This window comes from Neofelis nebulosa, chromosome 3 (assembly GCF_028018385.1).
Source record: "Neofelis nebulosa isolate mNeoNeb1 chromosome 3, mNeoNeb1.pri, whole genome shotgun sequence".
NCBI classification, from domain to species: domain Eukaryota; kingdom Metazoa; phylum Chordata; class Mammalia; order Carnivora; family Felidae; genus Neofelis; species Neofelis nebulosa.
Window position 1 is genome coordinate 21,624,127 of NC_080784.1, and position 15,109 is coordinate 21,639,235.

The 15,109-nt window shown below is 38.8% G+C and overlaps 1 protein-coding gene across 7 annotated transcripts in view; it reads left to right on the plus strand.

The window, feature by feature from the left end:
• Window positions 1–15,109, plus strand: part of MTUS1 (microtubule associated scaffold protein 1) — a 174,412-nt gene that overhangs the window by 98,870 nt on the left and 60,433 nt on the right. For 5 of the 7 annotated variants that reach the window (XM_058720073.1, XM_058720071.1, XM_058720075.1 and 2 more), the window contains 2 exons: window positions 2,701–2,835; window positions 7,213–7,251. In XM_058720073.1, coding sequence (XP_058576056.1) covers window positions 2,701–2,835; window positions 7,213–7,251 — 174 coding nt within the window. The remainder of the gene's footprint in view (window positions 1–2,700; window positions 2,836–7,212; window positions 7,252–15,109) is intronic. The other 2 variants (XM_058720074.1, XM_058720076.1) reach the window with 1 other exon arrangement.

Sequence of the window (15,109 nt, forward strand, 5' to 3'; positions counted from 1 at the left end):
GGAAGACTCTGTGTTGATTTGACCTAATATTGGAAATGTTATATGAACACAGGAAGAATGAACAGATGGCTCATTGTAGCATGACTTGACATACATCAGGGAGGAATAACAGCATGTCTTTATGGGTTTAGTTGTGACATCTATAAACACTGTTGTAGGAGTTGGGATAATTTAGCCTAGTGAAAAGTGTCTGTCTTCAAATTTATAACATAGTCGTAAATAAGGTAGAATCTGACCCTTTTCTAATGTGGGGTGAAGAAAGGAATCCAGGTTGGTAATAAAGAAATTTATGATTAAGTGTTGAGTGTTAGAGCAGAACTGGATGCCCAGGACTAGGGGTTGCACGTCAGTTAAGAAACAAACAAAAAATCCAGGGGCAGGGAAATGAAGTTTGAGAACCAAATAGTGAATGAATGCACCTGTAGATTGCCGCTCTGGCCCGGTAAGGCTGTGGTGATATAAAAACGCCAGTGGTTTCTATGGTTAGCAAGGGGACCAGGATAAAAAGATTAACTTTTATGGGAAAAGAGGACCAGAAAACTTTGCAAGCATGTTTGTTTGTTTGGTTGTTTTTTTTCTTGGATGTGGAGAGAAAATGACAAAGTGCTGGGTTTATATTCTTGAATGCTGTGTAACATGGTAATTAATCTCTTAGGGAAAGCAAAATAGTACTGTTAAAAATCCTTATGGGAGCTAAGCTTCTGGACAGTGCACTTTTTCAAAGATGACTCAATTGTGGACGCATGTGGATTTAGAATGGTGTTTTAAGGAAACACTGATTTCCGCATCCCCCCCGCCCCCCGCCACAGCTCATTACTGTTGCTTCCTTTATTTTTTTTTTTTAAATACCACTTAATGAGATTTGAAACCATTTTTTATTTGTCTTTATCTGTACATGCTGGTACTATTCTCCACACTTTTACTGTGAGGTTTTTGACACTGTTAAAACATAGACTCCCCTGCCCAAAACACTGCAATAAATAATGGTAATGATGTTGTATTCCTAAAGTAACCACAAAGTCCACTCGTGTATCATTAGCAGAAGAACACTATTTCACGGGACTTCATTATGGATCAAGTTATATTGTGAGTGAACATATAATGTGAAAATACATTCTCACTTGGAGTTCACAGGGCAGGAATCAAGCCACGTTCCTTTCTTTTTCTTCTGCCCTTTCCCTGCCCCAAGTACAAATACAAATCTTAAGGATTCTATAGAGGATTTGGTTTCCCTTTATAATCCAACGGGAAGCCATAAATGAGACGTGGAGTTGGACCATTTTGGAAGACCCCCTAAGCAACTGTGAAAGATACTTAGTGTTTGTTTTGATACTTACTTTTTGATGCTAAAGAGCTTTAGTCATTACTGGGCAAAAGCAGAAATAAGACTCAGCAAGGCATCTATTTAAGTCTTTGTTATCATTGTTTCTCCATGCTTTCAAATGGTGATTCTGATGGAAAACCAAGTTGTAAAGTACCATTTTTATTTTTTAAAGTTGTATTCTTTATTCTGAAGTGTCACTGTCCCTTGATGTGCTAAGTTTGCCTTTTACCTTTAGTGTCCCAATGAAGAACCAGAGGCAAAATTAGAGACCACAGCAAAATGGAAGGTGCTCTTTCCAAGGATTCATGGGAATATTACACCTAAAGCATAGTATTTGCTCATGTAATTTTTCCCTCTACCTTTTACCCTGACACATTCCCTGGGAAATGTTGTAGGTCTAATTCTGTGGCAGCCCCCTTGGCCTCGTGAACTGTGGTAGTGGACCCAGAATTAGACCACAGCCTAAACAGCATCAGTTAGCATCATAGTGTCTCCAAGAGTTCTCCGTCTAGTCATTCTTTTAGTGCCTGGAAACAATTTTTTGGTTTTTTTTTTTTTTTAATGTTTATTTATTTTTGAGAGAGAGACAGAGCATGAGAGGCAGAGGGGCAGAGAGAGAAGGAGTCACAGAATCTGAAGCGGGCTCCGGGCTCTGAGCTGTCAGCACAAAGCCCGACACGGGGCTTGAACTCACGGACTGTGAGATCATGACCTGAGCTGAAGTCAGACACTTAACCCACTGAGCCACCCAGGCACCCCCCCCCCCGCCTTTTTTTTTTCCTGAGAGAAATCCTCTGTGAGTAGAGAGGAAAGATGTACATGTCAGTTAAAGATGTTTTTCATTATTTAGGTGGGACTTACTTTTGTGTTTTAGCTTTAGGACTCAGGTACCTTGTTCCAGGGCAAATGAGGGAGTTTTACCTCCTGGATATAGTAAGGAAGGATCTGGACCAGCTCTCATCCTTGTTACTGTCATGGAGTTTGTACATCGTTGTTCTCACATTTCAACACAGCGGGCTGCCATTGTTTATTATGATTAGATTATTGGCACATCTGCCTTGTCCCCGTGGAGATGGATGCTCTTCATCGCTGCACCTTAGGCGTGTTTGTTACACGGCATGGACGGCCGTATGATTTGTCTTCCAGCTTTGATTTGGGATGAAAACTTGACTGGAGAAGACACATAAACTTGGATTATGCCAGGATGCGTGGTCACGTTGGTTATGGCATTAGCTTCATATTGCTAATGTACAGTAAGAACTGGCATATTGTGGGGTGTTTAGTGAGCACTTGTTGATTCAAGGGGAAAGGAACAGATTGTGGAAAATCGATGCTGTATTTATCTATAAACTAAAATGTACGCTTCTGTATTACAGCTGGGAATGCCACTGTCATCAAGTATGAGGAAAAACCTCCCAAACCAGCATTTCAGAATGGTTCCTCAGGATCCTTATATTTGAAGCCTTTGGGACCCAGAGCTCATGCACACTTACTAAAAACTCCTCCAAAAGGTATGTTCCTCACTGCAGAGAAAACTGGGAGAGAAAATATTTAAGTCCTTACCTGGTAGAAAGTTAAAATTTGGCAACTAGGCTCATGGCATAGTGAACCGTTGTTTACGAACATTCTCTCCGAAAAAGGACACATAATACATTTTAACACCAAGGAGGTCAGTCTTCTTCACAGAGTCAGTAGGTTCTCTAGTTAAAACTTGATACATAGAAATCAGGAGACAGAACACAGGTATAAGGTGAAGATAATTAAGACTTCCAGAGTTAAATTATTCTAAGATAGTGATCTGGAACAATGAGATAGAAATGCACAATTTACTTCCCACCTTTGTTCCAAACTATTGTTTTCTTTCCCCCTGTTCTTTCTCTTCTCCTTCTTTGTATTACTCAGTTAGTGATTGCCGTGGCTACGAAGAATAACTCTCGGGTTTACAAAATATATGGTATATACTTAATACGGAGTGTTTTCATGAAGCTTTATCACCAGGTCTGAAGTGGGTCTGAAGCACAGTAGAAGGTGGGTTAGTGCTTAGTGAACTGAAAGATTTCTTACCTGAAAGAAATAGGAATGAGAAACTTGATCTGTAATCTCTGATCCATATTAGAGGTGGCGGTTGTTAGGTTTTTTTACAAAACTATTTTATTTACACTACTGGTAGCTGGGATCTACTCTAGTTACTATGGGATATAATCATTTTATCAATGACAGGAAAAAAGATCTTCCAGTGTTTCAGTTTTCACCGAATGCAATTGCTTAGTTACAGAGCAAGAGGCAATTAATAATGATGGGGGAGGGGAACTAAAAATATGTGTGTACATTACCTCAATCCTGGGTTAAGATCTATCTAACAAATTTTCTTGATTTTTATTAGTCATAAAAACAAAGGACAAATAGATTGTAAATGTTTTCTTTATAGACAATTTCAATTAGAAAATAATAGTTGAATGAAAGCAATACTGTGGTTTGTGTAAGTGAACAGGTAAGGGAGGCAAGAGAAGTAGTCAAAACTGGACACATACACATAACATATTGCCAAGTATAACCAAAGAATATCTGCCTTGAGGACACCATTTACAGGCAGTAATTATACTTTGGCACAGGTCAACTTTTATCTTAGATTCAAGGCAAGTATAAGTCAGTAGTTACGATTATAAGATACAGTCATGAGCCTCTTTTTTTGAACCCGTAAGAATCAGGCTTTTGATTTGCTAATCTCTCTACTTTTTTTTCTGAGAGAGAGAGCGAGCCAGTGGGGTAGAGCAGCCGAGGGAGAGAAAGAGAATCTTAAGCAGGCTCCACGCTCAGTGCAGAGTCTGACATGGGACACAGTCCCAAAATTCTGGGATCATAACCTGAGCTGAAATCAAGAGGTGGACACTCAAACTGACTGAGTCACTCAGGTGCCCCTAATTCCTTTCCTTTTTTTTTTTTTTTTTTTAAATGTTTGTTTATTTTTGAGAGAGAGACAGAGCATGAGCAGGGGAGGGGCAGAGAGAGGGAGACACAACCCCAAGCAGGCTCCTGGCTCTGAGCTGTCACCCAAGAGCCTGACATGGGGCTCGAACCCACAAACCGTGAGATTATGACCTGAGCCAAAGTCAGACACTTCACCGACTGAGCCTCCCTGGCGCCCCTTTATCCCTCTTCTTTTAACAATGACTGAAAGTGGCAGTAGCCACAGTGCCACACACTCACATGTTAAAGTGTCAGGGAAAACCAGGAACGCACAGGGTCCTCCTTTATTCCATCAACCACAAACAGCTGTTGCATTTCCTCCATTTTTTTTCTCCGTAACGGTTTTGGTTTTGGTTTTGGTTTTGGTGTTGGTGTTGGTGTTGGTGTTGGTGTTGGTGTTGGTGTTGGTGTTGGTGTTGGTTTTGGTTTTGGTTTCAAGAAAACTCAGGGCATAATGTGTACACTCTCAGGGCACCTGGGTGGCTCAGTTGGTTAAGTAACAGATTCTTGATTTCGGCTCAGGTCATGATCTCATGGTTTGCAGGGTCCCAGCCCTGTGTCACACCCTGCACTGTTGTTAGGGAACCTGCTCAGGATTTTTTCTTTCTCTCCCTCTCTCCTCCTCTCCCTCCCTCCCTCCCTCCCTCCCTCCCTCCCTCCCTCCCTCCCTCCTTCCTTCTCTCTCTTTGTCTCTGTCTCTCTCTGTCTCTGTCTCTCCCCCGCTTTCTCTCTGCCCCACCCCCTTTGTCTCTCTCTCTCTCTCAAAATAAATAAGTAAACATAAAAATAATGTGTATACTTGACTGTGTCTTGCTTTTTATTAATTTAGTGGCATATCATAAGAGCGTCTTCATTTTAAATGGCTATTAAATAGTCTATTTTCCAATTCTATACTTGTGGAAAATTTCTGGCTTATGACTATGGCATGTGGTACTGAGGTGAGCGGACATTTTTGAATGTGAACATTCATCACTTCAGATTCTAATGACTTCTATGAGATATCCCTGAAAGAGGAGTTGCTGGTTAAACTGTATGAATCGTGTTGAAATTGTTAATATGTGACTCAGTACTTTTCCAGAAAGGTGTTGGTCTCTTACCACAGTGTGAGAGTGTCCATTGCTCATCCTTTTCCATATTTTGTGTGTAAGTGCGTAAAGAATCCTGTAGTAACTTGAGGTTCATCACCTAGTGAACGTTTATCAATGCTTTCTCTTTTCTACACTATTGAAGAGAAAATAGGCATAAATATGGGGAAGGAGATTCTCCAGTGTGCCAGCAAGTTCTTATCTGTCCATGGTCTTAAATAAGTTTCTAATGCATCAGACGACCCCTTGCCGGATGGCATTCTGGCTGGAATGACATCACTGTGGGAATTTGCGGTTTTTATTGATGATGATAAATCCCCAGCATCTGAAACATACACCAGTAACTTAAAAGAGGTGTCACATGTCAAAATTGGATACTAAATAACTTCCAGAGAATTGGAACTTGATGATTCCACCGATAACTATACAGAATAGGGAACTCCAATGTTCTAAAACGTCTCACTATTGAATTTGCAAGCTTTTGTATCACACAGTTTTTACTTAAGTGGGAATGAGTGATTTTCATTAATAATGGCCACAAATTTTAAGAGGTGACAGTGTGAAATTCCGCAGATAGAATGTGGCAGCTATTGTAGTAATTTGTAGGTGATGACGCTCTAGAAATGACAATCTCTGGTCAAGTGGAAGCACTTTCTAGTTTTCTTCTAGTGACTGATCTTTGTAGCTCTGTACTTGTTACCATCATTTGTATTTTTTTATAAGCTTAATAACGTATAGTTAAATTAGCCAATTTTACGAATTTACAATTTTACAAATAAAATTGTAGTATATTTGGTGATTTGATATACATACACATGGCGGAAGGACCGCCTCGGTTGTGTTTCATATTGTGTCAGCTTGGAGAAAAAGCTTCAGTATTTTTTTTCTTCATAGCTAAACAGCAAGTGGGCTGGATTTAATGCCTGGCAGTTTTAGAAATCACACACTCTTGGCTGTCTGTCATAACGCCCTGCCCTTTTTGCTGTGTCAGCAGTGGAATAGCATGAAGTGTGTAATATGTGTGTAAATTCAGCACTGTTAACATTCGCATTGCAGCTGTTCTTGACTGAAAAAAATACTCTAGATTTCCTATCATATTTAACTTGTGACCGTGAATTCATATCACCTTTAAGCTATCATTCTGTTATTTGGAAAATCATTAAAATTTTTTTTTTAATGTTTATTTATTTTTGAGAGACAGGGAGTGAGTGGAAGAGAGGCAAAGAGCAAGGGAGACACAGAACCTGAAGCAGGCTCCAGGCTCTGAGCTGTCGGCACAGAGCCTGATGTAGGGCTCGAACCCACAACCATGAGATCATGACCTGAACCAAAGTCGGCTGCTTAACCAACTGAGCCACCCAGGCACCCCTCAGAAATCATTTTATACCTAGAAGATACTTGATAGAGTTGACTCTATTTCACTGGTATTTCCCATATGGGACCTAAAATTTAGATAATGAACTGCTTTTCAAAATACCTTTTTTTTTGTTTAGAAAATATTCTTTGTTTTGTTTTTGTTTTTGAAAATATTTTTAGGGGCGCCTGGATGGTTCAGTTGGTTAAATGTCCAACTTAGGCTCAGGTCATGATCCCTTGGTTCGTGCATTTGAGCCCCACGTCGGGCTCTGTGCTGACAGCTCAGAGGCTGGAGCCTGCTTCGGATTCTGTGTCTCCCTCTCTCTCTGACCCTCCCCTGCTTGCATGCTGTCTCTCTCAATAATAAATAAACATTAAAAAAAGTTTTTTTAAAAAATAAAAATTTTTAAAATAGCTAATTTTTGTGTGATATTTCATTCAAAACATGAGTATTTTACAAATATTTCTTTAATTTTTTAGGTCCCTCAAGAAAAAATCTGTTTACGGCTTTTAATGTGGGTAAGTGGCAACTTTAAATATGGAGAGAGAAAAAAAGTATCTTTTTGTAAAGTCATGTTATCGTTGAAAGCATTTAAATGTACTTACAATGATTTTTCACTATTTTGCTTAAAATGGAATTCAGGTTTGTGGCATAAACTCAACTGATTATGGCTGGGACCGGCATAGGTTAAAACTTGATCAGCATGATTGACAAGCTATCTGATCCCAAAGGATGTTTTATTAATAATCGATAATTTTAGTTTTTTAAAAATGATTTTTTCAAAATGTGATCTGAAGTGGAGAGCATACTTTTTCTACAATAAATGTTCTTTTAAAATCGGGTAGTCTTTCATCGCTAAATCTCCACATCAGGTTTTAATACCTTTTAACGATTCAGCAGTTTAACATTTTTCTGTTCTTTTTTACACTTCTACGGAACATACTTGGATCTGTCTCTAAGACAGCTTGCAGCCTCACCCATTTGAACCACAACTGGGAATCTCAAAGTTTTGTCTCTTGAGAAGCCATAAAGATTCATAAAGTGTATTCACTGCAGTTCCCGTATTTAATGTATAGCCAGTCAGGTCCCCATGTTGTCACCTGCATCCTCTTATTAAATATCCAGTTATAAGACAGGTACGTAGCTTCTACATGCAGCGAAGATTACAATGGCAATTTACAAGGGAGAAAAGTATCCTAGCACATTGACTACAGTTTATCATGCTTGTGACAGTGTTGAGTGCTAAGAATATAGTGGTGAGCCAGAAACGAACAAGGGCCTTCTCTTCAGGAAATTAGGCAGGAGGTATGAATTTGGGATGCCCTGTATTTAGATAGTAATTAAAGAAAATAGGGTGGATAACGTAATACAGGTAATAAAGAATATCCTCACTGTTTCCAAGTTGTGCCCAGTTTCTCAGCTTAATAAGGCAGGGCGTGTGAGGGAATTATATCACAATTGTTAACCTTTTCTAAGTTCTTAAAGCTAGAGAAGACTCAACCATCCAAAGTGACTGAAATTCTAAAGTTCCCCGGTCACCTGGGTTTTAATATATTTTTACCAAATCTTTTCTGATTTAAAAACAACAACAAAAACTATTTTATACACTTGGAGATTTTTATTTTCTTTTGCTTTAAGTTTTTAGCACATCCTGGTATTTGGGAGGAAAAGAGAGCTAATATGCTGTAGAATGACTTTATGTTAAATATCAGATAGCCTTTGGGGTGCCTGGGTGGCTCAGTTGGTTAAACATCCAACTTCGGCTCAGGTCATGATCTCACAGTTCGCGAGTTCAAGCCCCATGTCAGATTCTGCGCTGACAGTTCATAGCCTGGAGGCTTCTTCCAATTCTGTGTCTCCCACTCTCTCTGCTCTTTCCCTGCTCACATTCTGTCTCTCTGTCTCTCAAGAATAAACAAACATTAAAAAATTAAAAAAAAAATCAGATTGCCTTTAATAGGAAGCTAGATGGTGTGATAACTCTGTTTAACTGAGAAACTTCCAGAACGTTTTCCAAAGTGCAGCATTTTATATGTCCACCACAGTGTATGAAGGGTCTAGTGTCTTCACATTGTTGCCAACACTGGCTTTTATCTTTCTTTATGATAGCCATTTTAATGAGTATGAAATGGTATCTCACTGTGGTTTTGATTTGCATTTCCCTGATGGATAATGATGTTGAGCATCTTTTCATTCTCTTTTATGGCTAATAGTCCACTGTGTGTGTGTGTGTGTGTGTGTGTGTGTGTGTGTGTGTGTTTACTTGCAAGATATATATATCTATGGTAATACATATACATATATACATATATATGTATAACTTATTCTTTATTCATTTATTGATGGGCATTTAAGTTACTTCCATACTTGGCTGTTGCAAATAATGCTTCAGTGAACCTAGGGGTACGTAAATCTATTCACATTAGCATTTTCAGGGTGCCTGAGTGGCTCAGTCAGTTGTGTCTATTTCTTGGTATTAGCCCAGATCTTGATATCAGGGTTGTAAGTTCATGCTCCGCGTTGGGCTGCATACTGGCCGAATGTGCTGGGTTTGGTTGTTAAAAAACAAACAAACAAACAAAAATACAAACAAAAGCAAATTAGTGTTTTCATGTTCTTGAGATAAATATCCAGAGGTGTAATTGCCAGATTATATGGTATTTCTATTTTTAATTTGCTGAAGAAACACCCTGCTCCTTTCCATAGTGGCGGCACCTGCTTACATTCCCACCAATGGTGCATGACGGTTTCCTTACATCCTCACCAATGCTTGTTATTTCTTGTCTTTTTGGTAATAGCCATTCTGATGGGTATAGAGCAGTATCTCATAGAGGTTATGATGTGCATTTCCCTGATGAATAGTGACATTGAGCATCTTTTCACGTATCTGTTATCCATCAATATGTCTTTGCAAAAATGTCTATTCAGTTCCTCTGCCCACTTTTTATTTGGACTCTTATTTGATTTGGTTGTGTTTCATTTTTGGTGTTGAATTATAAAACTTCATGTATTTTGGATATTAACCCCTTATTGGATATATCATTTGCAAATCTTTTCTTCCATTTAGTAGTTGCCTTTTCATGTCTTAATGGTTTCCTTTGCAGTGCAAAAGCTTTTTAGTTTCATACAGTCCTGTTTGTTTTTTCTTTTATTGTCCTTTGTTGATGAGACAGATCAAAAAAAAAATATATTGGCAAGACTGATGTCAAAGTTTACTGCCTATCTTTTAGTTTTATGGTTTCGGGTCTTACATTTAGCTCTTCAATCCATTTCAAGTTTATTTTAGTGTATGGTGTAAAAAAGGGGTACAGTTTTATTTTTTTGCAAGTAGCTTCCGGTTTCCCCAACACCATTTATTGAAGAGACTGTCTTTCCCTCACTCTATCTTCTTGCCTCTTTTGTCATAGGTGAATTGACCTATATGCTTGGGTTTAGTTACGGGTTTTCTGTTCTGTTGTATTGGTTTATGTATCTATTTTTTCAGTACTACACTATTTTGATTACTACAGCTTTGTAGTATAGTTTGAAATCTGGGAGTGTGATACACCCAGCTGTGTTCTTCTTTCTCAAGATTATTTTGGCTATTTGGGGTCTGTTGTGGTTCCACACAAATTTTCAGATTATTTGTTCTAGTACTGTGGAAAATGTTATTGGCATTTTCATAGGGATTGCATTGAATCTGTAGGTTACTCTGGGTGGTGTGGACAGAGTACAGGTTTTTGCTGCATCCTGTGGGTTCTGGAATGTTTTTCTGTTTTCATTTGTCTCAAGGTATTTTTTTTATTTTCTCTTTGAGTTTTTCACTGATCTGTTGTTTAGTAACATGTTGTTTATCCTCCATATGTTTGTATCTTTTCCAGTTTTTTTTCTAATTTTTATTCTAGTTTCATACCATTTTGTTTGGAAAAGATTCTTGAAATGATTTCAGTCTTCTTAAATTTATTGAGACTTGTTTTGTGACTTGTGCTCTCTCCTAGAGAATGTTCCGTGCGTTGTTGAAAAATTATGTATTTTTCTGGTAGTGGAGGGAATGTTCTGTTTATAGCTGTTCATTCCATCCGGCTTAGTGTGTCATTTCAGGCTACTATTTCCCTATTGATTTTTTTCTGAATGCTGTCTACTTATGTAAGTGGAGTGTTAACGTCCCCTGCTCTTATACTGTTGGCAATTTCTTCCTTTATGTCTGTTAATACTGGCTTTATCTATTTAGGTACTCCTATGTTGGGTGCATAGATGCTTATAATTGTTAAATTGTTTTTGTTAGGTTGAACCCTTTATTGTTATGTAATTCCCTTCTTTGTTAGTCTTTCTTATAAAGTCTGCTTTGTCTGATAGAAGTATTGTTGACCGTTTTCTTTTTGTTTCTATTTGTGTGGCTTATTTTTTTCCCATCCTTTCACTTTTAGTCTGTGTGTCTTTACATCTAAAGGGAATCTCTTGTAGGCAATATATAGATGGGTCTTGTTTTTTCATCCTTTCAGCCAGTCTATGTCTTTTGATTTGAGCATTTAGTCCATTTACATTTAATCATTGAGAAGTATGAATTTATTACAATTTTGTTTTCTGGTTGTTTTTGTAGTTCTATTTCCTTCTACTTCTCTTGCTCTCTTCCCTGTGTCTTGATGATTTTCTTTAGTGTTATGTTTGGATTCTTTTCTCTGTTTTTTTGGTGTATCTCTTATAGGTCTTTGGTTTGTGGTTACCATGAGATTTACATATAACACCCTATATATATAGCACTCTGTATTAAATTGGTGGTTACTTAAAGCACTACATTTCTACTCCCTCTCTCACAATGTTTGATGTACTTGATGTCATATTTTACATCTTTTCATTTTGGTATGCCTTAACTAACTATTGTAGATACAATTGATTTCACTGCCTTTGTCTTTTCATCTTTACACTATTTTTATAAGTGGTTGGCCCATTATTTTTACTATATGTTTGCTTTTACCACTGAGATTTTTTTTTCTTTCATTGATTTCTTCTGGTTATGGCCTTTTCTGCTTAAAGAAATCTAACATTTCTTGTAAGGCCAGTTTCATGGCGATGAACTTCTTTGACTTTTGTTTGGGAAACTTTTTATCTCTCTTTCAACTCTGAATGATAATCTTGCTGGGGAGAAGTCTTCTGGTTGTAGGTTTTTTTCCTTTCAGACTTTGAATATAGCATGCCACTCCTTTCTAGCCTGCAGTTTCTGCTGAAAAGTCAGCTGATAACCTAATAATAGTTCCCTTACATGTAACTAATTGCTTTTCTTTTGCTGCTTTTAAGATTCCTTATCTTTTATTATTATCTTTTTAAGATTTTAAGTAATCTCTACACCCATTGTGGGACTTGAACCCACAATCCCGAGATTAAGAGTTGCATGCTGTACCCACTGAGCCAGCCAGGCACCCCTCCTTATCTTTCATTTTTGACATTTTAATTATTAATGTGTTTTGTTGTTGACCTCTTTGGAGTCATCTTGTATGGGGCTTTCTGTGCTTTCTGAACCTGGATGTTTGCTTCCTTCCCGAGGTTAGGAAAGTCTTGAGCCATGATATCTTCAAGTATATTTTCTGTCCCTGTCTCTGCCTCTTCTCCTTCTGGAACCCCAGAATACAAATATTAGTATCCTTGATGTTATCTCAGAAGATTCACTAAGTATCCTCATTAAAATCTTTTTTTCTTTTTTGCTGTTGAGCTTGGATCATTTCCACTACTTTGTCTTCCAGATTACTGATCTATTTTTCTGCATTGTCTAATCTGCTGATTCTCTCCAGTGTATTTTTCATTTCTGTTATTGCATTCCTAGCTAGGATTGTTATTTTCAATGTAATCTATCTCTTTATTGAAGTTCTCACTCTTTTCCTTTATACTTCTCTTGCATTAGATGAGTTTATTTATAACCATTATTTTGATCCCTTTATCAGGTGGCTTATCTTTGTTTCATTTAGTTCTTTTTCTAAGATTTTGTCTTGTTCTTGTGTTTGGAACATATTCCTGTCTCCTCATTTTGCCTGACTCTGTATGTTTGTTTCCATGTTGTGGGGCCCAGAAGCCCACCCCACCACCACCACCCCCCCCGCCCTGGTCATCAAAATGAAGCATTCCATGGTGCTTCCTTTTTTGGGCTGCGTATTCATTCCTCTTTCATTGGATCCTTGCTTTTGTGGACACACTGGTGTGTGGGGCTAGTCCTCCCCCAATTCCTGGAAGGATCTGCTTTGGAAGGGTACCATTCTGCCTGAGGCTGCCTGTTGCATGTTGCAGATAGAAGCTCCTTGGGTGTTGGGTAGTGGCGGGGGGAGGTGGGGAGACTGGTCCCAACTAGGGCCTCCTGCTGGGTGAGATGGGGCTGGAGCCACTTTGGAGATGTGTTGAAGAGGGCACATCCACAGGGGAGTACTGAGGCAGGGCAGGTGGTGCTAGTGATGTAGAGGACGAATGTCAGAAGTGGAGTCCACCAGTGTTGGGCCAGCTAGGCAGGAGGGCAGAAAAATGGCACTCACTGGCACTTCCATCCTGGAGAAAGTTCCTATAATCCCTGCCTCCTCAGCACATGTCTTAAACTTAGCAAATGTCTTTCATTTAAAGCCCAGGTGCTTTTCAAACTGCTCCTGCTTTGCTGTGTCTCAGAGCCACTAAGTTTGTGCACAGGCCTTTTAAGAAAGGGGTAGTGGTTTTCTGTAGTGCTCCAGCTCTCCTAGAGTTGAAGTCCCATTGATTTTCAAACACAGATGTTATAGGGACTCTATAACAAGGCCCTTAGGGTGAAGGTGCCCCATGTGGGGCTTGAACCAACCCTTGCTCCTCAAGGAGGATCTCTGGGCCTGTGACAGAGTTCCTGCTTGTGTGCTGCTGTGCTGGAGGTATGGGTCCCATGCATATTGTGTCTCTGCCCCTCTACCCTTCTTGATGTTGCTTTTCCTTTTATCTGTGGCTGCAGAAGAGCTGTTCTGCTAGTCTTGAGGGCATCCTCAGAGAGTTACTATATATAGAGTTGAAGCCTTGCTGTGTCTAGGGGAGGAGGAGGTAAGCTCAGGGTCCCCCTCCTCGGCCACCTTGATCTTCTCTCTACTTCTGATGCTCCGTGTGGAAGCCATTGCTCGATGCAGGCTCACGAGGATTTATGCGTGTGTTTTCTTAGAAGATTTTTATACATTCAGCTCTTAGGCTTAGGTCTGTGATCCATTCATTTTTTTTCAATGAAATACAGGGTCCAATCTCATTCTTTTCCGTGTAGATATCCAGTAGTACCAGCACCATTTGTCGAAAACAGTAATGTTTCCGTCATTGAAATGTCTTGGCACCTTTGTTAAAAATAGTTGCCTGTAAATGTGAGGATTTATTTCTGGACTCACAAATCCGTTCTGTGGATCTGTGTGTCTCTTTGCTAAAATGACACTGTTGATCACTGTGGTATAATAAGCCTTGACATCAGGAAGTGTGAGGTTTTTTTAACTTGTTCTTTTTGAAGATCTTTTCGGTATTCTGGGTCCCTTGAATTTCCATATGAACCTTTGGGTCTGTGTCAATTTCTGTAAAGAAGTAAGCTGGGGTTTTGATAGAGCTTGCATTAAAATTAAATTGATCTATAGATCAATTTGTGGAGTACTGCCATTTTTACAATATCAAGTATTTTGGTCCATGAATATGGGAGGTCTTGCCTTTTAGTTAGATCTTCTTCAGTTTCAACAATTTTTGTGGTTTTCACAATGCAGGTTTTTCAGGTTTGTTTTGGCCAGTAGTTGTGTGTGATTTTTTTGTGCTTTGGAAGGTGCCATTGATATTGGTCACAGAAAAAGAGCTGGTTAAATAAATCTAATATGCCTATCTTAATCTGAATTAAATGTGAAATATGGAAAGTCATTCCTCATTCATGTCTCAAGTCTATAACCATGTAAACTTATAAATTATTAACTTATAAATGATATTTTTCTGTTAGGCATACTATATCCCCTTTGCACAATAAACTATTAGCATTAGACATTTTTCCTTTTCACAATGTTGTACTGGCATCGTGCCTTATTTCCAAACCACATCACTGACCCTTGATGTATCAGTGGCCCTTGACAAGTAAGGTTATCAGGATGGCGAATTAACTCCTGATTAAATGAGAAAAGAAGTGGAAAGTGTGAATCATGAAACTAACCTGGTATTATGATGAGCCCACTGAGAAGAAGTCATTGTGTTCGCTTTTGTAGGAACAGCTTTGGTGTTAAGAAGTGGTGTCCAAACAGCCGATGACTTTGGTGGCTCATGTCACCTCTGAGACTAGTTTTCTGTGTAATTAAAATGATCGACCACTAAGGTTTCTAGCTGCTATAATATGCTCTGACTGCAGAGAGCCTTGACTTCCTTCATATTCTACTTGCAAATGGTCTTTTAGAT